This window comes from Dermacentor albipictus, chromosome 3 (assembly GCF_038994185.2).
Source record: "Dermacentor albipictus isolate Rhodes 1998 colony chromosome 3, USDA_Dalb.pri_finalv2, whole genome shotgun sequence".
In the NCBI taxonomy this organism is placed as follows: domain Eukaryota; kingdom Metazoa; phylum Arthropoda; class Arachnida; order Ixodida; family Ixodidae; genus Dermacentor; species Dermacentor albipictus.
In genome coordinates, this window is record NC_091823.1 from 47,719,632 (window position 1) to 47,744,442 (window position 24,811).

Below are 24,811 nucleotides of genomic sequence, written 5' to 3' on the forward strand. Positions count from 1 at the left end.
CGCGCTCATACAGACGTCTCCACGAATGATTCCCGGGACTCGCTCAGAATTTCCTACGCAGGATTGGGTAGCCCACCGGGCTCTGCTTGGTCAACCTCCATGCCTTTCCCTTATGACTTCTCTCTCTCTCTCTCTCTCTCTCTCTCTCTCTCGCCGCGCAGGATTAAGTGTTGAACTATCAGGCAACTTCGGGGAAAAGCAATCTGCGCATTTGGTGGTGGCCTTGCGAGAATATAGGATGCTTAATATTCTTAAGAAGGAATCAGCAAACTGTTAGCTATACCCGCCTTGGTTGCTCAGTGGCTATGGTGTTGGGCTGCTGAGCACGAGGTCGCGGGATCGAATCCCGGCCATGGCGGCCGCATTTCGATGGGGGCGAAATGCGAAAACACCCGTGTGCTTAGATTTAGGTGCACGTTAAAGAACCCCAGGTGGTCAAAATAATCAGAAATCATAATCAGAAAGTGGGTTTGGCACGTAAAACCCCAAATATTATTATTATTAAACTGTTAGCTATGTACCATTCAGCTGTTATTGCTGTTGTAACTAGGACAAAGATCATTCATGTCTGAGATGTTTTCTTCTTCTTCTTTTTTTCTTTTTTTTTTCAGAGGGGGTGGGGCACAGGCCGCTGGTGGCGTATACTCTCATTTTCTAGGTTTACGAAAAAGAGGCAAGCCCAAAGCTACGCCTTTTAAGCATCTCTCCCGCTATTCTCCTTTCCATGTTAATAAAACTTTGTTACCACAGAAGAAATGACGCCGCCTTCATTGGCAGTGACTGCTTTTTTCCCGACAGCACGCAGCTACGGCGCACCTACGGACAACGCAATGTGCAGCTGAAACGTATACTTAACGGCATGACGTTGATGTGCATACACGTGTGCGCGTTTGGTTTTACATGCGTTGTGAGTGTCGTCAGTTTGTTGTGTGCGTGTTTCATGCTTGTGTCGTGTGTGTCTGTGTCTGTCTGCGTATGTTTTTTGAGTATGTGAAAAAACGCCCAGGGGCTGCACTGCGCTATATACGCATGACGCCATATTGGAGTTCTACGCAATAATTATCTCTGCTTAGAGTTACAGCTGCATAAGTCTGCGAGCGTCTTTGTATTTCCATCTCCAATGGAATGAATGCTCGCGCGTGTGCATGCATGTGCATGCGTTGGCTGTCTAATCGCCACATACACCTGCCGTAAGTTCAGCAATCGCAGTGACTACTTTGCATGACCGAACACCGCAGGCCTTGTGATCGTATTTTGCACCGTGCTTATTTCTTCCTCTATAATTTTTTTCATAGCAGTTTGGCTAACGTCAGCTGGTAAACCCCATATGTTAGACGTTTAAGCACTGTGCTTAGGCCATACTTCCTGTTCGCGCGTTCCTGCAGGTTAGTGAGGCAAGCGCTTCTAGAGATCCCGAGTAGGCCTGACCTAGCATTATATAAGAAAAAAGAGAGAAGAAGAAAAAAAACTCGTTCCTTGCAAACATGCTTCATCTTCTTCTTTATTACGACTGCAAGAGAAGAAAGTAGAAGCCTTACCTCATAACCCCATAATGCGTCCATGGTAAACCGTGTTTATGTCTGCTTAGGCAAACATGTTAGACTATTGTTCAACGGCGTTGCGGGTGTTTTCCGCTGGAAATGGCTACGCACGCTCGCAAGAACCTCGTATTTATCTTCCGTCGTCTTTATGTGCGATAAACGGAAGAGAATAAAGAAAAACACGCAAAGGAGGTTGCCATCGTTAGAATAAATCTTAAGCTAAGCACACGGAAGCTGCTTCCTCGCTTCTGGATATTATTATAATTACGATCACTTCTCGTGCCTCGGTAATAAAGGCGCGTGGGCGAGTAAAAAAAATGCCAGCATTTCGTTTTCTTTCGGGGACCGTAAAAGAAGGTCTTAGGTTTTACAACCTACACTGGAAAGGCTAGACTTTGACGGTCTCTTCCACTTTATGTGTCGGTTAGTTTTACAGCCTGAATTGCAGCGGCCTGTTTTAAGCGAAGCAGGGCGGTAAAATTTTGAACGCCAGTCCGTGTCTTATGACGCTATTGAGCTTGTTGATTTAAACGTTTCTACGTGGCCTCTCGTCTTACTCATCCCAAGGAAACAAAAAAAAATGTAGGGAGAAACTTTGTATGCTTTCTGAACCAAAAAAAGAAGGGAAACAATAAGAAAGCAGCCATGGTGTACTAGAATATCCCACATAGACAGGAAGTGGAACGTTTCTACGTATATATATTCAATTTGACCTTTCTTTCCTTTTTTTATTCACATTTAGCTTTAATTTAGATTAAAAACCGAAATAAAGCAGCAGATGTTTCACTACTTGCATCGTGAGAGCATTCGGACATCAAAGATATGAACGTCCTGCACGGGAAACTGACCGTCGTTCTGTTTATCTGCTTCAAATAATGGGCCAGAATTTGGCTCGTTGCAAAGGGGCAGTATTGCTTACATCCGTCAGCTACCTACTCATGTGTTGAAGACTCTGTGCAAGTAATCGAAGCAATAAAAACGGTTTCCCTGGTTGCCAAGCACAGCCAAACCGTCTTTGTGTTCGCAACAGGCGTGCTGCTCCTGTTTTCTTTTCTCTTTCTTTTTCTTTTCCGGGTAAACCACATCTTATCTGCCAGATGTGAAGCCACAAAGAAATTTGCTGTCAATTACATCGCATTTCTAAATTTTCAAACTTGACGCACTTACTCATTGCTTCGTTTCACGTTATCCTTGTATTGAAAATACGGCAGTAAACACACTCATGACGAGTGCCGAGCGATTCAAACGCGATAATTGGATGACGTGGTGGCCAGCGCCGGGTGATAGTTGGGAGATCATATGCAGCCGCAATGCGTAACAGAGCCTCTCGCTTTAATGCGCAAGCTCGGATATCGCATTTGAATCGCTGAACTCCGTGCTTTATAACGTACGCTGGTACTTAAGACAATTTGATTAGATGTAGATTTTTTTTTTAAATGGGCTGTCAAGAGTGGAAATAGATATTTCCGCAGGCTGCATAACAGCCCCTCTGTAGGCGGTCGGCTGAACTAATCCTAGGCAGTAGTGTCGCTGTCAGCAGTCACTGTGGCCATGTGGCGTGCCAGTTTCGCCCACGATGCGGTGCGATGACTCACAGCTAGCGCAATATTACGCGCAGTAAGCCTTCCACCTTTTTGGACGATATCGGTTAAGTAGACACTTGGAGATGCGCTTGAGCAATATCATTTCGAGAAGCAGAAGAAAAAGTTAGTCTGTGATGTGCGAGTCATTTTCGTTTGTGTAGGTGGCGCCCGGGTGGTGGGGAAGCGGGTAGACATGAACTTTTGCATGCGTTAACGTGAAGAGTGTTAAAGTCGAAGAAAAAAGAAGTGCATGTGTGTGAAGTAGGGGAAGCCGCACATGTGGTAAAGGTAGAGGGGCGAGGGGAAAGCTATATATATATATATATGATCACAGTAAGCGACAACTATTTTGAAATATGAACGACCGCCTGGTGCCGAGTACTGCTTTGAAAGCAGTGGACCATTTTCCTAAGGTAGTCTATATAACCCCTCCAAGGTTGTCGAATACTTGTAATCGTAATTTTGGTCTTCTGTCTTTATTGGGATAATAATTACACGATCAATTATTGGTTCTGACGCATGAGGTGATGGCCAAGACTGTTCGGTGCCGGCAGAAAGGATAGCCGACGACGACGGAATAGCTCTCACCAATAAGAGGACGACACAACATAAATGGAAGTCTCGTGCAGGGCAACCATGTTTTATGGCAACAACGACAATAAGAAAAAAAATGGCTGTGGCTTAGCTAAGGTCAAGCCCAGGATGCGAAGCATACTAGCCTTTATTTTAGTTGTTGAACCCCTGTTCAGCCTGGTGAACTGCTGTTGCTTGGCTATATTTGGTTCGGCTAGACGAAGAAACAACTCATGCGTTACTCTGCTTCGCCTTCAAGAGTGGAACGCGACAGCGTTCCCGTCGACCCGCCAAGGGGTGTAAGACAATGGGCTACGGCGCAGCGACTACGCGCCCCAGATTGGACGCGGTGAGCGTCGAGCAACGCAGCGTTCGGCGCGGCAACGAAATGTGCGCCTGAGCAAGCGACGCACGCCTGAGCCTTAAAAACAGCTCGTTCCTAAGGCAACAGCGCATTCACTAGAGGCGCTTTTGTACCGCTTTGAAGCATCGTACTCGTGGCTGAAATGTGGGGGTGCTAAGCCGCGACGAGTAGGAGGGCCGCAGCGGTGGGCGTTGAAGGTGTCGGGCGTGAGCCCGCCTGGAGCCGCCGCTGGTGCAGATCTTGGTGGTAGTAGCAAATACTCAAGTGAGAACCTTGAGGACTGAAGTGGTACTCGTGGCTCAGTGGTAGCGTCTCCGTCTCACACTCCGGAGACCCTGGTTCGATTCCCACCCAGCCCATCTTGCAAGAGTTGAGCCCGTCTTGTAGCTATTGTGACATCAGTGCCCTAGCAGGAGGAGCGGGAGTTAGGCCGCAGTACCGTCTGTGCGACCGCAGGCGAGCGTACGAGCTGAGACCCGGCTATGTAGCTACGCGGCCGCAAGCGAGCGCACGAGTTGAGCCTCCACTTTTGCAGCTGTTATGACGTCATATGGTAGCTACGCGGCCGCGCGCGGCGCAGCAAGGAAGAGAGTGGTTGTGCGGCTAGTATGCTTCGCATAAAAGTGCAGATCCCATGCACTATGGGGATCGATGTCATGCCAATCATTTTGCGGGTACCTGGCTATCCAGAATTGCTTAGGGTTCCACGGAAGTGCGGAACGGTCGATCTTGTTCTGTGGTTCTTCAAAGTTGTGCGCCTTCTACATATCAGGAGCTTCCCCGAAGACGTCGTCCTCCAGAATGGAGGACGGAGGACCTCCGCGCCCTCATGGCAAGGCGAGTCCCGCGGCGGTAGCCCTGTCCGTGGGAAACCGCGACATCACCGACTGTAGGCTTCCCGATTCATCTGACAGCTCAACAGCGGCAGACATGGACTCGGACAGTGATTACACGCTAGTCCAATCGCGCCACTTGAAGCGCAAGCTTCGCCGGACGTCAGCAGGCAGTGATTCTACTCATAACAGCAGATGTGACGAACGGGTCTTCTCCGTGGGCTACACCCCAACTACGGAAGGTACGAATATGAATTCGTTGAATAGACAATCACTGACCAAATACTTCGATCGAATAGCCTCAGGACATGTGAGAGAGATCCGCATTAATGCTCGGAAGAACATTCTGACGGTGGACGTGAATTCTCAGGCAGTATTGGAGGCTTTGAAAGGCATTCAAGTGGTTGGCAACATCCCAGTACGCTCATTCCTAGCGTACGGCAAAGATACCTGCACAGGTGTGATATCGGATGTGGACATTGACATAAAGGATGACGACCTGCGATCTCTATTATCGTCGACAGTGCGAATCCTCGACATCCACCGATTCGGCCGCTCCCGGTGCATCAAGTTGGTGTTCGAGTCAGACTCTTTGCCAGCATCGGTCAAAGTAGGTTATGTGAGGCACTCAGTGCGTCCATATGTACCACGACCGTTACAGTGTCACAAGTGTTTCAAACTGGGCCACGTGAGTGCTGTGTGTAAGAATCCTACGTCGTGCCGAAGATGTGGTGGTGCTCATCAGGTAGACTCCTGTGAGACTGACGCCATGAAATGTGCAAATTGCTCCGGAGACCATGAAGCGACATCCAAGGACTGCCCCAAAATGGTAGAGGAGAGGCAAATTCTGAGAAAAATGGTGAGAGAGAACTCCACGCACAAGGAGGCTGCCGATTCCGTCCGCAAGAAAAGGCGCCGGTTGCGGCAAAGGCGTCGCCGCTCCCAGAGCAAGCCTCGGGGTAAAGAGGCACTTCCTTTGAGTACTTGGATGCAAACCGTGCCACAGAGAGAGCAAGGCCGGCACACACAAGATGCGCCTCCCCCAGTATCTCCGCGCCCGTCAAGGAATGAGGCGTCATCCAACGTGCGTCCAACCTCTTCGGCTATTGAGTGGCCTTCGCTACCACTGAGGGCTTCCGGAGGAGATACTCCTTCGGCGCTCCCCAAGTGCCGGGAGAGTACTGAAAGGCTTGGAAATGAAAAGGTGATAGACATGCTTAAACAGCTAGTAAACACTATGCGTATATTACTCTCCGGATTGGCAACGCCAACTGCACTGTCGGTCGTGAAGGCGTTAGATGCTATGGAGCCGCTATTAGCGGCTCTAAAATAAGGGTATTAATCATGGCTCTCACGATAAAACACTGGACATTGGAACAGAAGATGCATCATTCTGTTATAATGCAATGGAATGCTCGAGGTCTATGCGGCCGCATGTCTGACTTTAGGCAACGAGTATTCAAATACCGCTTCCCAGTGATCGTGATATGCGAGCCAAATCTCACGTCGGAATTTCGCCTTTCCGGATACGTTAAGCTCTGGTCACGTGAAGATGGACCCAAGAGCAAAGTGTTAATGTGTATACGCAGCGACATGACGTTTGTGCGGAACGCGATCACTCCACATGACAGCAATGAATATGTGTGTGTGACACTAAAACATAAACTACATGTGTTTTCGATCATCGGCGCCTACATACCTCCTAGACAAGGACTTGAACTATCTTATCTATCCACTGTATTAACAGCTCCCCAGGCCCTCATGTTGTTATTGGAGACTTCAATGCTCATCATCCTTACTGGGGAAGTGCCGCAATGAACTGTCGGGGTAGGAACTTGATGGACTTCATAGACAGTGAAGGTCTGGCTGTCATCAACGATGGATCTCCAACTTACATCCGCGGCACTACCTACGGAAGTTGCTTAGACCTCACTATTGTATCTCGGAGCCTCCTGCCCTTAGTCAACTGGTGCTTGGACATAGAAACGCATGGGAGCGATCATATACCAACATATGTACAGATGAAGTGGTTTGTGCAATCAACTCCACCTGCTGTACGCTGCACTGATTGGTCCACATTCTCTACATCTGTCGAAGAGTACTGCGGAGACATCACTTCACCATCTGATATAGAAGACATTATTGTATCATCAATGCAGAAGACAACTAAGCTCATCTGTGCACCTACATCCAGAACGGCGATTGATATTGAATATGAACGACTCCGAGCGATCCGTCGTAGAGCGGAAAGGAAGGTTAGGCGAACTCAATCGTCATTAGACCTTGTCTTATGTCGACGAGCTCAACGAAAAATACGGCGTCACCTTCAAAAAATGGGAAAACAACGGTGGAGGACCTTCTGTTCGTCTCTGGATCCTCGAAAGCCACTTTCTAGGATCTGGCAGGTAGTACGAAGCCTTCGTGCCCCTCCTCAGCAAAAACATCCTTTCCGTGCTCTAGCACTTCACCAATGTCTGACGGAAGTGCAGGTTGCCGAAGACTTCTGTAAGAGAGTCACCCGTACTGATGTTACAGCATGTCCAACATTGGATCGACCCGTGCTACCTCCTAAAGATGACCGTCTTGACCTTCCTTTCACGATGCCGGAATTGGAAGCTGCACTAGCTGCGTCTAGACGATCTTCTGCCCCTGGACCTGACGGTATTTCGTATACTGCTCTGTGCCACCTTGGGATGGAAGGTCGGAAAGTCCTGCTGTCATACTATAACGCCACGTGGTCAACCAGTACAGTCCCGAAGCAGTGGAAAACCAGCCGTTTGGTGGCCCTCCTAAAGCCAGGAAAATCGCCTTACGAAATGTCATCTTACCGGCCAGTAGCTTTAGCTAGCTGTGTCGGTAAGGTGATGGAACGGATGGTACTCACTAGACTAGAATGGTTCATGGAAAAGAATGAGCTTTATCCTGAAATGATGACCGGATTTAGACGTGGCCGGTCTGCAATAGATGGGGTCATTGATCTCGTGTCCACGATCGAACAGGAAAAAAAGCGCCACCGACTTGTAGGAGCAGTTTTCTTAGACATAAAAGGAGCTTATGACAATGTACTGCACGAAGCCATTCTTGATGCCCTCAGTAATCTAGGCATCGGCGGCCGTCTCTACATGTGGATTGCAAATTACCTAGATGGTCGTACAGTCTTCATGTCCACGAATGCTGGCGAAACGACAAGACACGCTGTGGTCTGTGGAGTGCCTCAAGGAGGAGTTCTCAGCCCGACCCTTTTCAATGTTGCCCTTATTGGCCTTGCGGAAATAATTCCTGATACAGTACGCATCAGTACCTACGCAGACGACATATGCATATGGGCATCCGCAGTCACGCGACCACAAATTCGTGCCAGATTGCAGCGAGCTGTTTCTTTAACGTCTCAGTACCTGCAGTGCCAAGGACTGCAACTGGCCCCAGACAAGTGCGCTGCGATAGCGTTCACACGGAAGCTTATGTGTTCGTATCCAATTATGATCAATGGAAATGCCATCCCATATGTCACCCACCACAAATACCTCGGCGTTGTCATTGACCGCGGTGTTTCATGGTCGAAACATGTGGCAATGTTGAAGAAAAAATTAACTGGGCTTGCTCAAGTTTTTCGCTTTCTGGCCGGTATGAAATGGGGTCCATCTGAGCATTCGCTACTCCGGCTGTACCAGGCTCTCTACGTCGGATACATTCGGTATAGCCTGCCAGTTTTATCAAGTATGAGCCCGTCATGTTTGCGTACGCTGGAAAGTGCCCAGGCGCAGATGCTGAAAACATGTCTCGGTGTTCCACGTTGCACCTCAACCTATGGAACAATTGAGGAGGCTCGCGTCACCCCTTTACCTGTCTATCTACGATGCGAACCTCTTCGAGTATTCCTGCGACTGCTTTGCCGTCACGGACGTCATCCCTTATCGAAACTACCCGATACACGGCCGGACTCCACTTTTTCAAGAGCCGTTAAATGCCAAGCATCTGCCATACCAGCATACTTTGCACCGGCTGACCTTCCACATATGCCCCCATGGGTAATGTCCAAAATACCGGTACGTCAATCTATTCCCGGAATCTCTAAAAAATCGCGAATACCTACCGTCGGCCTCAGACATTTCTCACTTGAATATATGTCGAAAGAATATGACTCCGCGGTGAGCGTGTATACAGACGGCTCGGTCTCGTCGTATGCGTCTGGTGCGGCTTTCGTCGTGCCTGCGCATCAAGTCATTCGACGGTTTCGTCTGCATAACAAGACGACTTCAACATCTACGGAATTAGTGGCAATAAGAGAGGCCGTTAAATATATTGTGCGACAGCCTCCTCAAATATGGACAGTTTTCAGTGACGCAAAATCGGCTCTTCAACTACTTAGAGTGGCGTTGAAAGAAAGCGCTTATAGAGTGTTGGCTCTTCAAACTGCCGAGCTCTACACTTTAGCGCAAGAAAACGGCCACCACATCACATTTCAGTGGATCCCTAGTCACTGTGGTATACAGGGCAACGAACTGGCCGACGCCGAAGCGAAGAAAGCACTCGAAGAACGAGAGTCCCTGCTTTCAATTCCCTTTTCAAGAGCGGACGCCAACTGTCTCCTCTCCAGTGTCATCCGCAAATTGACAGCAAAGCACTGGGACAATCCAGATAATCGCCACAGACGACTCCAGAGATTGGACCCCACCATGAATTTTAGGCTACCACCGAAAATTCAACGAAGCGATGCCAGTCTTCTGCACAGACTAAGGCTGGGGGTAGCGTTTACGCGCGGATACGTGCACCTCATGCGACGCACCGAGTCTCCACACTGTGAGGTGTGCAATGTGACTGAAACTATAGGTCATGTGCTTTGTGACTGCCCTAAGTTCGTGGAAGAGCGTGATAGGTTGGTCAAGGACCTTACGCGTCTCGACAGTGCACCGTTGTCGGAGGATATTATTTTAGGCTCTTGGCCAGACGCTCAGTCGAGTTTTAAGGCCATCAAGGCATTACTGAACTTTTTAAAAATTACAGGCCTGGACTGCAGACTTTGAGCATGCCCAATTGCTTGCCATATTTTCTACATCTTCCTTCTATCGTCATCGTCACCCATCATGCACCTCTTTCTTCCCTCTTTCTTTCCCACTTCCCCTTCCCCCAATGCCGAGTAGCTGGCTAGAGGAATATACCTCAGGCCGACCTCTCGGCATTTCGTGTCATTAAACTTCTTTCTCTCTCTAGGGTTCCACGAACCCTTACTTGGGGAACCAACGTGTTTGTGCAAATTGAGTAGTTGCTTGTCTGGGAGGTCGGGAGCGCATGTGTATGTGACGACAGTAGCACGACGACAACCACCTCGAAGGCATGATTTATACGCCGGCATGATCTTCTTGCTCATTGGACGGGCGCTTACGACATGGCGATTGTTCGGTTAACTACGCATTAAACAATCGTACGTACCTGTGAATATGTCATGTGGTGTATGTTAAAACAACGATGGCAATTGTACTCGAGCGAAGGAATGTTGAAACATGATTCACTGGGGTGATGAGAAAGTTGGTACAGTCAACCACAAAAGTTTACAGGCAACGGGATCTCAGCAAACATTCAATTTCCGAGCAGCCTGTAACAGTGGTCAGTAAAACCAAACATCGTCATGTTGTTCATATGTACTGGTAGAGGCTGTAAATGCGAATGCTAGTCTGCGCTATGAGGCTGCGCAGATGTTCAGCTTTTTCTCAGATTTCGTGGCCTGTTAGATTTTCTGGTTGACTGTACAATGTCGCACAGTTTCTATGTAGCGTAAACTACTACGACGTAAGTACGGGGGCAAGTGGGCCATATAGGTAGTGAGCAACCTCCAGCCCAGGAGGTAGTGTGATCTAGCACGGCGTTTTAAAGCTCGAGCTGACCCACGAGGAAAGGAAACCGGAAGTGGCACGTGGCACACGCTCCCAGTGTTTCAAAGAGCTGGCGCTGCCTTTGGAACGAGATCGGTACACCTACGACCGTGGCTTCGTCAAATGGTACGTCATCACGTGGAATTCGATATGTTTTTTCCTGTTAGGCCTGCTTAGTCTATGGAAAACTCTCATCCAAGAACGAAATTCGGAACGAATAATTTTATCATGAGCACGTTCGTCATAGGTTATAATGCACTTGAAGGACATTGACGATCAAGATGAATGTCAGCCGGATTGGCATAGCCTGTTTATTAGGTATTTACCTTTTTCGAGTTTTTGTTGTGGTGTTGTTTTGTATGACGTTTTCTTTTTATTTACTGCTCTTCACGTGTCATCGGTTATAACCACCTGTTGCTCAGTTAGTTCGTGTACATACGTAATTTCTAATTTCATTCGTTGTATTACATACCATGTAAAACAAAAGACCATGGCCCAGTGGTTAGAGCACCGGATTGCCGCTTCACACGCATTCAAATCTTCACTTGTGGAGATCCTGATCTTTACACAGACACGTGTGACGCCGAGGTACATAGGTGCGACTGCCAAGATGCGCAACACCCAAACGCGATGGCGTCAAAGTCTGGCTCACTAAGTTCAATCTCAGTTTGTGGAATTGAGACTAACTTTTCCCATCATTGCATTAAATTGCTCACATGCGTGAAGAGGATCTTTGTGAGTGGTTCATGAGCCATCGTGGTGCTTATAGCGCACAGAAACAAGGAGAAAGAGAGAGAACAGAATGATGGTATCATCTGGCGACTGTCAAGATAAAAGCCCTATCGATCATGCGTGATACAACGCACTGAGGCGACTTCCTGCATCGATTTAACTGCGTGTTAAGTGGCTAGATTGTTTCGCATGACCATGTCTTAGGAAGCAAACAAACTGATATGCAGGGTCATTATGTACAGGAATCTGTCGAGCCACATGCTCACCTTCTCGGGTCATGTTGAAGGGGTCGTCATTCAGGACCACGCCCGTAGAGGAGTTGACCTTGAACCTCGAGTCGCCCTTGTTGTGCTCGTACATGACGTATTCGTAGACTGTCTGCTGCTCCCGTGAGTAGGGCGTAAAGATTGCGCCTGTGTGCAGAGAGAAGAAACAGAAAAGGAAGAAGAAAGGACGTCTTTGCTAGATCTTCCAGCGCCCAAAGAGAAAGCGTCGCCGAATGTCATTATAATTAAAGAACGGATGTGTCTGTAAAGGCTTCATGACTCGTCGCTCTCATATTTCTAAGGGCCAAATTTCTTTGCTCCACGTGAGTAACCAAACCTGGCATCGAACATCGTTATCAGAGGGAGATGGTTTGCACTGACTTGATAGCATTTCTTGCTGCACACTTGCTCAGAGAGGTGGCCATAAGATAGACACAAGCATGTGGCCTGGATCTGGTGAGCTTCGCCATGTTACACTTACTGATGCCGTATCCTTTAAGAAGTCTCTCTTGTGGTTGCATCGTGCGATCAAATGTGCGCTTGCTTGGATCGCAAATGCGGTGATGATGTGGTGGTCCTATATATTACCTGGCATAGCAACTCACTATTTAGAAGGTCTATTTTAAGCATACTTTGCCTTTTCTCAACAGTCGTTTATTATCTGCAAAACAGTTCTGCTGCTCCTTCAAATGCTGTTGCACCTTTGTAAACATGTTTTATACACTAATTCCGCCGCACTGAGGCTCGAACAACGTACCGCCTTTTTGCTGGCTAACATGTCTAGCAGATCTACTTAAAAGGCATCAATGCAGTCATCAATCACTGACAAGACAAGAAATAAAAAAAGAAACACGCACAAAAATGGGAAGCAAGAGCCATGCATTCATAGTGTATCAAATGCCAACTACTTGAGGGAAGGTGTCAAGACAGGTTGAACGAAAGCAGCGGATAGGGAAGAAGGACATTGTTCTGGGGGAGCTTCAGTGGCGCAAAATAAAAAAAAATAACAGAACAGAAGCGAGGGTCAGTGGCATTCAAGGGACGGCACATTCCCATTGCCACAACCTCAGCTCACCGCCATCACTACGATGGCCCGCCGATGGCTTTCAAAATGGCGCTGCTACCGTAAACTGAGTGGTCGGATGCAGTTCGCAAGGCAGGAGCGGCTGTCTACTAAAAACTAAGGATACCGAAAAGATGAATATGAAGCTACGGGAACCGGGCACATACGACGTACGGGGAGCCTACCTATGTACAAGTTACTGTTGGATCTGCCTCCGGAGTACCTTCCGGATCCTCTGTGCTTGAGAGAGTCTGCCGAGCCTGAAAAGATTCACGGACAGTCACCGTTTCGCCCTCTAACAGGATCCTGGCTAGGGTGACAGCTGGTCTCCACTCTGACATAATGCGAAACTGAAACCCCGTAGAAGTATGTCACACATTATTCTCAGCAAAATCACTGTTCTCATCACTTCTTGCAATGACACGTCAGAGATAACCACACATTTTCGGTTCACCTAGTTGCCCCGTGGTCAACTGGAAAAAAAGGCGAAATACCAGGCAAAGCATTTTGAAGTGCATACGTAATCTCTTTTTGTTTTGGTTCTTTCGCCCATTTTCGCGGTTGCTGGTCGGTGGTGATTTCACCATCTAAGCAAAGGTGCCGATGCACAAAGGTCACGTGCTCTTGCGCAAACGAGTGGCGGGGCGCCTTTGTCGGCGAGCGCCAACTAGCTTTTTGAGATTCGGTGCGGTCGCCTGAGAGCTTTGCGACGTTTGAGAGTTTATATGTGGCGGTGGAGCGTTCGCGAAGTACAATTGGCCTCTTCTCGTACCGCGCGCGCTCCGCCACCCAGACGGTTACTGCACTGCGTAAGTGGTGGTGGAGACCACACACATATGAAGAATCCGAACATACCTTGCACCCCGCCTATACTATCGCTTCAGATGTGCTGGTTAACTGTTCTGGTCTTTGCGGAAGTATGCACTTAAACAACAAACACTATCTCAAGATCGTAACTGCAATAAACATGCGCCGTCAAGCGCATCATTTCTTTAATGAAACAAATAAGCTTCTACAAATGTGCGGCTATTCACTTACATTTCGAATTGTGGTTGATGGTTTCTGCACAATATTTTTTTTCTCGCCATACATTCTTTCGTGAGCAGTTGTTCGGATTGTTGCAATAATGAATAAGGTGTTGAAATATGTGGGCCTTCTTTCGAAACAAATAGGCAAGCATACCATCCTTTTTAAAAAATATTGCTCGAATACTTTGCCAGCACTGTTCGAAGGCATAAGCTGGGAACTTGGGTAATTTATGCAAAGTACAAACCATACATTGTCCACGGGAGCAATCAATGAGAGAAGGCGAAAACTTTTAAAGGTTTGACGGCACCGAACAACAGTGATGCCAGAATGCGCCTATAGAAACCCATTTGAAGCTACCTGCGATTGTCATGTTTTCCGCTAGCGGGCTGTGCAACGCACAGGAGGTGCAAATCTTATGAAAAAGGATGAGATTTCTACACAACTGTCTGACATTAACGTTTCGAAGCCTGCAGGTTAGGTGGCCAGCGAAGCCTGTTATTTAATTGCTCGAAAATATTGGCAAACCGCGCAAAAGTGTTTGTTTTTTTGACAGAATCTCCAGGAGCCCATTTTCCTTGCTGTGAAGATTGAAATGCTCGAATTTTTTAAAGCGAATTTCTGATTGCGGTAATCTGTTCAAAACAGTTTCTGAGGACAGACCACCTCAATACGCAAAATTACGCGTAAAATATGCCTAATGCTTCAGTTGTGTTTCTAATGTATATTGTATGTTTCTAATTTGGTCATGTGCCGACGCTTCCATTTCTGTCCCTTTTTTCTTTTTTTTTTCATTGCTTTTCTTTTCTCTCCGCCACTGCACACAGGCTATAATTAGGAACAAATTGGTTAACATCCCTGAAGACCAATCTGTGTTGGGAATGCGTTCGGTATGCCTGTATCACTAGAAGATTAGTAGCTTGAGAAGGTGGACGGGTTTATCAGGTTAAGGAGCACCATCAGCAGTGTAAATGCGATTGGGTCATCTGATCTCGCCTTTCAATGCATCGTCAAGGTTTATTTCGTATGTTTTAATTTGCGTGCGACACAGATTTGTTTTCGAAGCTGACGGTGCGTATCATTCTTTTTCTTTCTTTCTTTCTTTCTTCCTTTCTTTCTTACGTTCTTTCTTTCTTTCTTTCTTTCTTTCTTTCTTTCTTTCTTTCTTTCTTTCCTTCTTTCTTTCTCTCTTTCTTTCTTTCTTTCTTTTTATTTGTTCGGAAGAAAGCGACAAACATTCTTCGCAATTTTTGTAACTGTAATGAGCTCACTCTTTGTTATCCCTTCCATTTCTTATTACTTATCTGCAAGCTTCGCCCCCTAAAGTCCCGTGTTCATGTGCTTTCTCCGCATATGGTAACACGCGCGTAAATGTATTTACACATACGGGAAGAATGAATATCCTTCTTTAATGTAGAAAACATTCGTTCCCTCTATCTGGAGGGGATGCGATAGTGTGGAAAGCAGATGTAAGGGACATCATTATTAAGCATGTCTCAGACTACATCTCCCGCAATTAAGTAAATTCAAGTACATGCAAATTTTATATAAGAGCTATGTTAGATACAAAGGCTTCCTACCTTGCTTGCTTAAAGATGTGTTCTATTAGTAAAAGAGAGGTTGTATATGCAAGTGAGTGAATGTCACTAAGCTGGTCGTCTGCTTGTGCATATGCCATCTTTAAACCCCTCGTAATCTCGGATCTACGACTGCTTTGCAACATCTATGACGGAACTAACGACGTCGCCCTCGAGTTAGCTTTTTCTTCTGGTAGTGTGCTGGAGCCCTTCGTAGAAGCCGGTATTTCGAAAAGAAACAAGAGCAAAAAGAAAAAAATGCAGGCTTATGTAGGATTAAATAAATATGCAGCTTTAACGCACATCTTAGATTCTATGTCAAGAGAAGCTTTAGTAAATGCGGCACAATTAGCGGCGATGCTTACAAGGGTGCTTATTTTCATCTTACGCAATGTGTAATCTCATGCAATGTTTGTTTCGGCATCGCACTTGACACAACTTTAATATTATGCTGTCTTTACTATTTTTTTTTCCACTGAACCGTTCACGCAGTATGTCCTAACGCAAACACCTAATAGGCAGACACTAAGACGATGCATATAACTAAGCACATTCTGTTGCAGTCCAACGAAAACACCAACATTTATGGGTATGCAGATGTGACCAATCCCAACTAGAGTCCCACGTACGGGCTACCTTTCAAAACCTTTAGAGTCACCAACCTAAGCTTAAAGGATAATGACAAAACATATTTTTTAAAGTTAATGCAATATTAAGTGCAAGCTGTGGCAGCTGTAAATAATTTCTCTTACAGATCTGAACTTCTATTGTATCTACGATAAATAAGCTTAAGTAACAAATCTGGACCTACAACAGAAGACGTCGAAAGGCTTTAAAGAAAAAGAAAGTACGCAAAATGGTGACACTGCTATGAAAGATTTCGTATAGTCACAGATCGTACAGTCACAGGTCGAATGGCTTTTACTGAAAGACAGCCTGTTGGGAACAGCAGTGCTGAACGTGTTTTCTTGTCCATCCATTCGCAACAACCATCGCCTGTGTGCCATGCAGAGGATCATGATGTCAGAGACAAGCCCCTCGGAACTGGAGGAATTCCCTACGATAAGCGGTAGGGCAAGCCTTTAGCAGCGCGAGAGCAGGCGCATGTTCTTCGAAAACATCAGGTGGGTGATGCAGGCCCACAAATAATAAAAAAAGAACTGCAGTTATATCTAGAGGACTGAATACGTCTCTTCAGTGAACTGCCTGAAGGACTGCACGAATCCGTCATAAATTACGGAGTTGTGCTTGACTATGCTTAAATAGTCGACATACTTATTTCGACTGCGACATTTCATCTTGCAGTGACCTAATTCGGGGAATTACATAGCGCTTGGAGTCTCGAGTTTTCTTTGACGTGAGACTCGCGGACGCCTGCAGATTAACATATACATCTTATCGGATATAATGTGCGAAACTTATAGTTTCTACGCAACGAGCTTGCCACTGACAAACTCACCGTTGGATAGTTGAAAACAAAAAACCTGAAGTTTCGCCCGTAGGGTGAGGCAACCACAGGGACATCAAGATTTCGTCGTTGCGCTCTAACTGCTCGAACGATGTCGTAGCTGTACGCGTACGCGATATGTTATTGTGGTGCAACCGCATGCTGCGCAGAAGGAACAGCACCCTGACAGCTGCCAGGCGTCCTACAACGCTGGCGTGATGAGCGCCGCCGGTGACGTTGCGGGCGTCGCAGCTTGGTGGGGCACGAGGTGAGAGTCGGGAGACCGCAGGGAAAACCGTCGCTCTCCGGAATTGTTGTTTCGAACGGATGGACAAGATACAACGTTCAGCGCGGCTTTTCGCAACACGCTGTCGGCATTAGTCAGTGCTCATTGAAGTATTAGAGAACGTTAGCTTGACAATTACTGTCCGATTCGCTCAGACGAGTGCATACACACGCAGCAGGTTTAGCAGGGATGCTGTAGTGAGCTCACAGCGCGAGTGCGCATAATGCTCACGTCAGCAGTGGAAGGCAGAACTCTGCCCTGGATCGTCACCGAGCTGCTTGAGCGGAGTGTGATGGTGCGCCTACTTCGCTTCGTGGTTTATGATTTTTTTTTTCAGCCAAACGCAGTCCATGTATCTGGAGACCTTTTAACATTCCTTGCATGGGCCACATGGAAGAGCACGGAGACGGCTGGGTGAATGTGCTTCGAGCGCCCATATATTTATTGTCGCAATAAAAGGAGAACACGTCGTCTTTCAATGCCTGCCCAGTCACCTTGGCAGTGGCGTACCAACTATTATTGGAATGAGGAGGGGGTAACGCCATCCCTATTCCTTCCCGCTCTCTGTCTATATATATGCTGTGTGGTCAGAATTGTTTTGAGGCGTATGGCTGAAGTGCGACAAAAATATTCGCTCAAGTTCGCGCTAAATTTGTCAAGAGTATTTCAAATAACGTTGTCGCTTTAGAACACTGTGTAAGTAAATGATTCCCCATATGTTCCAAGCTTGCCAAATGTTTGTGCAGGTGACAGAACAGGGTATGAGATTTTATTTATTTATTTATTTGTTTATGCATTTATTTTTACTTTATTCATTAATATTTATTTTCCCCGTCTTATTTTTTGTAACACAATATAGGTTAATGAGCATTAACCTGGGACAACGCGTTGAGAGCACTAAAGAAATCACTAGTAATAATAGGCTTTGGCAATTGCGGTTGCTAGAAAACATACTTCAGTGCCATAATGGTGAATTATGAGTTCCGAAGATGCCAAGGATTCGGCGCATTCTGTTCGAAGAGAAAGCTTTGCCCCAGGCTTTGGGCAATGACATGCAGTCATTGTGCTGTCTAAACGAAAGCGCCTGTGCAGACCTTCGTAAAGTATGACTATGAGTCTTCTTGAAGGGGCTCTGTCAGTTGGCGCAAAGCTGCGTGGCATAGTGGATGATTTATTTCGCAGGCGCGGAATCTCTAAGCAATGTCAGTGTTCAGGAAAGACTGCTTGCTTGTTCAAGGGCAGCTGCTTATGTCTAATTCATAACTTCGAACGAGGCAGATTCTGTTTTCTTTTGCGGGACCCGGATCTGCTGAGTAATCTATTAGAAAACTTGGTGTCGTCATGAGCCCCGCAGAAGTGAGTTAGGCACGTGGTGCAAATGCCTTCAGTCAGCTGCTACAACACGAATACGCCTACATGTGCCCAAGGATTCATTTTTTTTTTTTTGTAAACTGCAAAAATATTCCCGTCAAATTTCGCTGAAGACAAAATAGCAGAATACGAACTCACATTACCGTCAGCAAAAAAAGAAGAAAGAAGTTTATGCCAAGCCTACAAAGATGTTGCTTAGAACGCCCATGTAACTTATTGATTCTCGACTAAACCCTTACTGCAAAGCTAGGTTCAAACTGTGGTCAGCAAGTAATCCAGTTGTTGCGCTAGGCCTCAAGACGTCTAGTTAGTGATGCCGGCCAAGTTTTAACGGGCAAAACATAACTTCAGCTTGTGGTAAAAAACAAGAGCGTTCTCCTATTGCTAGATTCTCTACTCTACCATCTATAAAATTTATTGATGATGCCGTAAAGATAGGGAATCCCAATAGTTCCATTACTTTCATTTGTGCTGACAGCGAGCTTGCGATTGTGCTGACGTTGCCCACTGGAAGCGGTTCTGACCACGCGGTCCTGACACAAGTATCGTCTTATCTGGCGTCAAAGGAAAGACTCAAAGCCGTTACTCTTCAAATGGGCTACAAAGTTTTTACAGGAAGAAAAATAAAAGTTGACCAAGTCTACCTCTTGGACCTAGAAAACCGGTGGAACTGGTCTTCACGACTCGGTCATTTCGCTTTGTGCGAAACGTGAAAAGCTTTTTAAGCGTAGACATTCGTCGTGTGCTTTATCATTTTGTTAAAACTTCAGCCAAGTCATTCCGCGCTTAGAAGAAGGACTTCGGGACATTGTGGATGGTCGCAAGTCAGTTTCGCGTTTCCCGTTTTGTGTGGTAGCTTTACTAGTGCCGTTTGTAGAAGGCTGCGAGTAGCTTTCGTATACGGAGTTTGTTGACAGCTACCTGATAACGCTCAATGCTCCTTTCTCCGTCAACGCTTTCCTTTTCCCACCTCCTTCAAATGAAACACAGCCACTTAACGCAGCGAAACCGTTCATCTTTCTCAAAGTGGTCGCTTTCGAGGTACGTGTGACGTCCTTGTTAAACCACTTATGTGTTTCGCTAGAATAGCAGCTTGGGCTTGTTGGTTTTCCATCCTGCTAGTAACAGCGCAAATATAGACAAGGGACGAGACAGGAAGACACCACAAGCGCACTTATGTGTGTCTTGTATATAGGAGGGCACGTTTATAAGGGTGCGCGTTTTCTGTGATTTTTGAACAGTGTGCCATATTTCGTATACCTTTTAGCTCTCCTGCGCCGTAAGAAGGTGCGCTTTGCTGGATTGTGCGATTATGTTTCTCGAGCAGGCTTTCTTTTTAATTTTACTGTTTCTTTTTTGTTTTCGTTACCTAACTTTTATTGACGGCTTAAGGTAGTGGTTCAAAGTATCAGCTCCAGCAGCCGCACCAGAAGTAACAAATGCTCAAGATTTTCTTACAATGGTGAGCTTCGTTTCTTACCGTCTTTCACCCTTATAGAGGGCTTGTATTTCATATTTCACCTGTGTAACCAGGTATTTTGTTTGTAAGGATAGAGCCTGAAGAAAGAAAAACGTATTCTTGCTGCCTTCGAGTCACACTACGTTGATATTCTACGTCTGCCTTGGCGCATTCCACTCACCATGTCTGAGGTGACTTTCACAACCAAATTTGTTTGCTGCGAATCGCTAACACATTCGCGTGCAGAAATGAGAATTTACTCTGGTTTTGTCGTGACTCGCTCGTATATTTCAACCAATGTTTTTTTTTTTTTCAGTTCATCGTATTTTGTTCACAGGTTGAGAGATAGTACTGGTATCTTTCATCTTGACGGTGCTCATAAAACGCGATAATGACGAGGACGACAGGAACACATACGACAGTGCCTGTCGTCTTCGTCCTTAGCGCGTTTTATGAACACTGCCAAGATCGACCTTCTCCCACATATCAAGGGATCGTTATCTTTCATCCTGCCAGGTATTTTCCCCTGGAAAGCCGTGCCGTGAGTTAGATCGTGCTCAGAAAGTAGTGGCTTCAGTTTGGCAAACTTTTTAGAGCCAAGTTCATTGGCTGACATAAAAACCGAGAATACAATACCGAACGCTTTTCACTCTGTGTGCATACGAACAATGACAGGCGATTTTTGCACTGACGCGAGTGAAATTGCTCATAACGAATGCTTTTAGCGGAGAACTTTCGGCAGCAAACCGTATCAGCATCTAAATAAATCTAGCGGTTAGGCTGATCAATTCTGCATCCAATTTATAATTTTTGTGCCTTGATACTCGTAACATGTACTGAGACTTTGTGGAGCTGCAAATCGGTGAGGCTCGGGAAGCGTCGCTGCAGGATTGCGTGGCCTGTATTGTCTGTCACACAATCAAGTTCGGGGTCAGTTAGCAATGCCACCATGAACCGCCAGATCGCTAATCATGGGAAGGTTTGATGATGCCTTCTAACCAACTCATGCAATGCCATGGCCCTGAGCTTCTTAAATGAACGCGTAACCACGTGCTGTTTAGCGTTGCAGTCTTGCGTTTCGCCTGCTTAGTACGGTATCAAGAAAGTGCAAATCTTCTTCGAGGCAAGCGTGATTTGCACATTTTTTTCTTACAAGTTCACAACTCTTAGCCCGTCTTTTTCAAACCACTTATACAATTCCATCCCTGGTTCACATTCACAATGTTTACTGCTGCAATGCGTGTCATGGCAATAATTTTTTTTTCTCCATCTGTTCTTTTCCTTGGTCCTCTTGTTCGCACTATATGTTATACTCCAGCCGGTTGGTTATAATTTTGATATTCCTTTCCTCACATGAAAATGGGAGCATCGTCACGGTGCTCCTCTTTCTTCTGTATTATTTAAGTTCTCGGTAGAAGTGCATAGCTTTGTTATCTTGCTTACATTACTTTTTGTTTTATTCTTTTAAGATTAAAACCGGGCAGTTATAGAAACGAGCAGCGTTCGCTCATCCTTTAGCACCAATCTTGATTGTTTACTCTTTTCTCATCCAGACACCCTGCGGCGCAGTTTCCGCGGCGCGGAAAGGCAGAAAGCTTCACGAAAGCGAAAAGAAAACAACAACAAATACGCACACAAACAAGAAGAAAAAATGGAAGCAATGGAACGGCGCCAGACAATACAACGCCGAGAGATGCGGCCGTCCGGCGCCGCGTACGTTTTCATTCGTTCTCGGGGGCAGAAATAATCGGCAGCAGCGAAGCCGCCGGATTCGCGAGAAGCACATTTTCGTGGACACGCACTGACACACACACGCACACAGACCGAGTCCGGTCGAGCCCCCGCAACGTATGTAGCAGCGCTCGCGTGCGTGGTAAGAAGCGGCTGCCGAATCCGGCCGCGCCCCACGAAGAAACGGCACATTCCCAAAGCTCGCTGCCGGCCGATACGGCCGGACCTTCCATCCTCCCCTCCTCCCGCTTTTTGTGTTTCCATCCCCAAATACACCTCAGCTTCTTGTCGCTGCTGCGGCGGGGAGGGGTTGGTGCTCACACTTCCGCTCGGTTGTTGTCTCTCGCGCAAACGCCCGCCGGCTTCAGCCCCTCCCCCCTCCCATTCCCTCCCCTCCCACCGGTCTATCCCTCCTGGTCGTTTAGCTGGATGGCAGAGACGGCCCGGCAGGCCTAGTAGCACCCTCCTTCTTCTTTCGGGCACTTTAAGGGCGGGCGCGAGAGAGCCTGGGCCTGGCTCTAGCGCATCGATTTTTCCATTGAGCAAGATCAAAAAGATGCAGCGGGAGGACAGCTAAAAAGTATATAAAGGCAGTTGGTACCGAAAGGCGTGTAGTAGGAGCAGCAGGAGGAGAAGCCGGCAAATGACAGAGCAATAGAAAACCGAATATAACGACCATAAAATGCAGGAGAGATATGACTTTCGTTCTACGAGAACGCGACGCTTCGGCATCGGGCGCAAACAGCAGCAGAAGCGACCACGCCGGTGGTGCAGTTCGCGCAGCAGCGATAGAGACGGGGGTCTTATCGTTGTCCCGCGCTGGCGCCGCGCTTTGTCCGGCGCCTCCGCAGTGGTCTGTGAGGCCGTCGAGCGGCGTGCTCGCCGCAAACTTCTAACCGTCCCGAAGCCCCCCGGAAGGCTGCATTCTCCCGCGGAAGTGAAATAGCGGGAGGATTTCAATGTTTGAAGAGGCAGGCAGTGGCTGGTGCAGGTTGTGCAGCTTTTGTTCGATCCTTTGTTTTGGCTTAGTCGCTTCAGCACGGGCTTTTATTTGTGAGCCGAGGACGAAATTTCATTTTGAAACTGCGGCTCTGTATAGGCTGGTGTGGGCGGAACTGAATGTCCTTCTATTTTCGCATCAAACGGGACCAATAAGATGCTACAATAGTTTATAACTTTATTTGAGGGCTGGAGTGAGAGTAAATGTCTATGTTCGGCAGCAGGCCTGCGATATCTATTGCAGCGAACGAAAGTATTGCCCAAAAACCAAATTGCACAGCAACAAAGCAGAGTTAAGTGGACGGCACACCGTACACAAAGTAGAAAGGATGGAGTTGGAGTCGCTGGCAGTGTGATTTGCTAGTGATTCGCTCACGCTGGTGTGGATTCGTGCTGTCGCTTTTCGTTAGACATAAGGAAGTTCAATGAAAGATGCAAACAAACAACGCCCACAAAATAGTAATAGTAAATAGTAAGGTTGACGTTTCGCCTACCACAAGCGAGCCTTGTTCATACTGAGATTAAAATTGGACGAAACAGTCACGTATACGTCGTTAACTTTACTAAATCCTTTGTCACCAGTTCTTGTCTTCATATTTCATCGTGCTGTACCCTGACTCGGCGACATATTGTCATACTTTCGATTTCAAAAAGAAGTTTAAAACAGTATTTCTTTTACGTTAATACTTCAATATTTTAACTGAGTGTCTAACGACTTGCGAGCACGAAGCTTGGGTGCAACTATGGAGTGAAGCTGCAGGGATGGGCGCCTGTAATTACTCTATGTACCACCTCAGAATTGTGGTTCGGGCGAAAACATAAATAAGCTCATAAAATTCTCATTGTGCATTTACAGGCAGTGGGCCATTGAGACAACTCTGGAAGGGATTCGTGTAAAATATTTTTTGTTCAGGCTGGCTTGTGTTTACAAGCAAAAGCGGCACCAGGAGCTAGAAATAGAACACGACGGGAATTCGAAATTACTTCTTTTCCCTCTTCTTCCTTTTTCTTCTTCCCGTGAGTGCAGACACGCAGACGAATCGTTTTTCGTGTGCCGTGACCAAACTTTGTCGGCTGCACTTCGGCCCCAGCGAAGACGGCTCTTCGTTTTCTCTCTCTCTCTCTCTCTCTCTCTCTCTTTCTCTTTATACTTCTGCCAGGCTAGGCATTCGTTTCCTCCTTAGAAAAAAACGTAAAAGAAACGAGGAGAAATTGGTGGAGGAGACACCCAAATCATTCAGACGCGAATTCGAAAAAAAAAAAAAAGCTATCTCCATCTTCGCCTTTGCGAGGGTGTTTCCATTTCGCATTTTCGGCAGGTACGTGTCCCTTTGTGCGCTGTCTTCAGAGCTATAGCGGAAAGTTGGGAGAGGAGGGGTTGAAAAAGGAGGGAAAGGTAAATAAATAGGCCCAAGTAGCTTTTCTGTATCGACGCGTGGGCTGCTTTCTCTCTCTAGTTCCCTCTATCTATCTCATGCATTTCTGATGCTTCTTTCACTTCGCCTCTAACATTTCGCTGTATCGAAGAAAGGTCCACTTATCGTTCGTTTTCGTGAGGCCAAAGAATACACCGCTTGCCGTGGGCTTCTGCGTAGCGTCCCGAAACAGCTTCGCCACTTTTCGAGCGAGCGTTAACATAGTAGCAGATAGAAGAAAAGAGAGATTATGAAAGCAAGAATGAAAGTATACAGCAAAGAGAGTGAAAGCGGTGATGTGAGAAGCATTTGTAGCGAGCTGGGCCCTAATTTTCCGTTTCTTTCCAAATTGCACTCTTTCACCTTCCTCCATCAAATTTCGTGTCTTACGAATTCCCCAATGCCTTCTTTGCCATTTCAAATTTCTTTGCCGAGTTTCGTTCGGAATGACTGCGTGATTTCCTGCCCGGCCGCCTCGGGTCACTACGTTGCCTTCTTGAAAGGTGCTGTCGTCGTACTTCGTTCTTGGTTTATTTGTCAAACGCTTTTTCTTTTTACTACATTTTACCCGTGATTCTCATCGCTTTTCATCGAAAGTAAGTCAGGCGCACGCTCGAATCCTGGCAAGGTATGCAGAGTTTCGTTGGCGTAGAAACGATCAGTCGTCACCGCCAG

The 24,811-nt window shown here is 46.7% G+C and overlaps 2 protein-coding genes across 10 annotated transcripts in view; one reads left to right on the forward strand and one right to left on the reverse strand.

Moving 5' to 3' along the window:
• Positions 1-24,811, reverse strand: part of LOC135898147 (glutamate receptor 1-like) — a 231,329-nt gene that overhangs the window by 124,965 nt on the left and 81,553 nt on the right. For 4 of the 6 annotated variants that reach the window (XM_070535415.1, XM_065426919.2, XM_065426916.2 and 1 more), the window contains 2 exons: positions 13,011-13,085; positions 11,763-11,909 (listed from right to left, as the gene is read on the reverse strand). In XM_070535415.1, coding sequence (XP_070391516.1) covers positions 11,763-11,909; positions 13,011-13,085 — 222 coding nt within the window. The remainder of the gene's footprint in view (positions 1-11,762; positions 11,910-13,010; positions 13,086-24,811) is intronic. The other 2 variants (XM_065426921.2, XM_065426917.2) reach the window with 1 other exon arrangement.
• LOC135898145 (microtubule-associated protein futsch-like) overlaps positions 1-24,811 on the forward strand; it is a 397,845-nt gene that overhangs the window by 82,008 nt on the left and 291,026 nt on the right. The window lies entirely within an intron of this gene.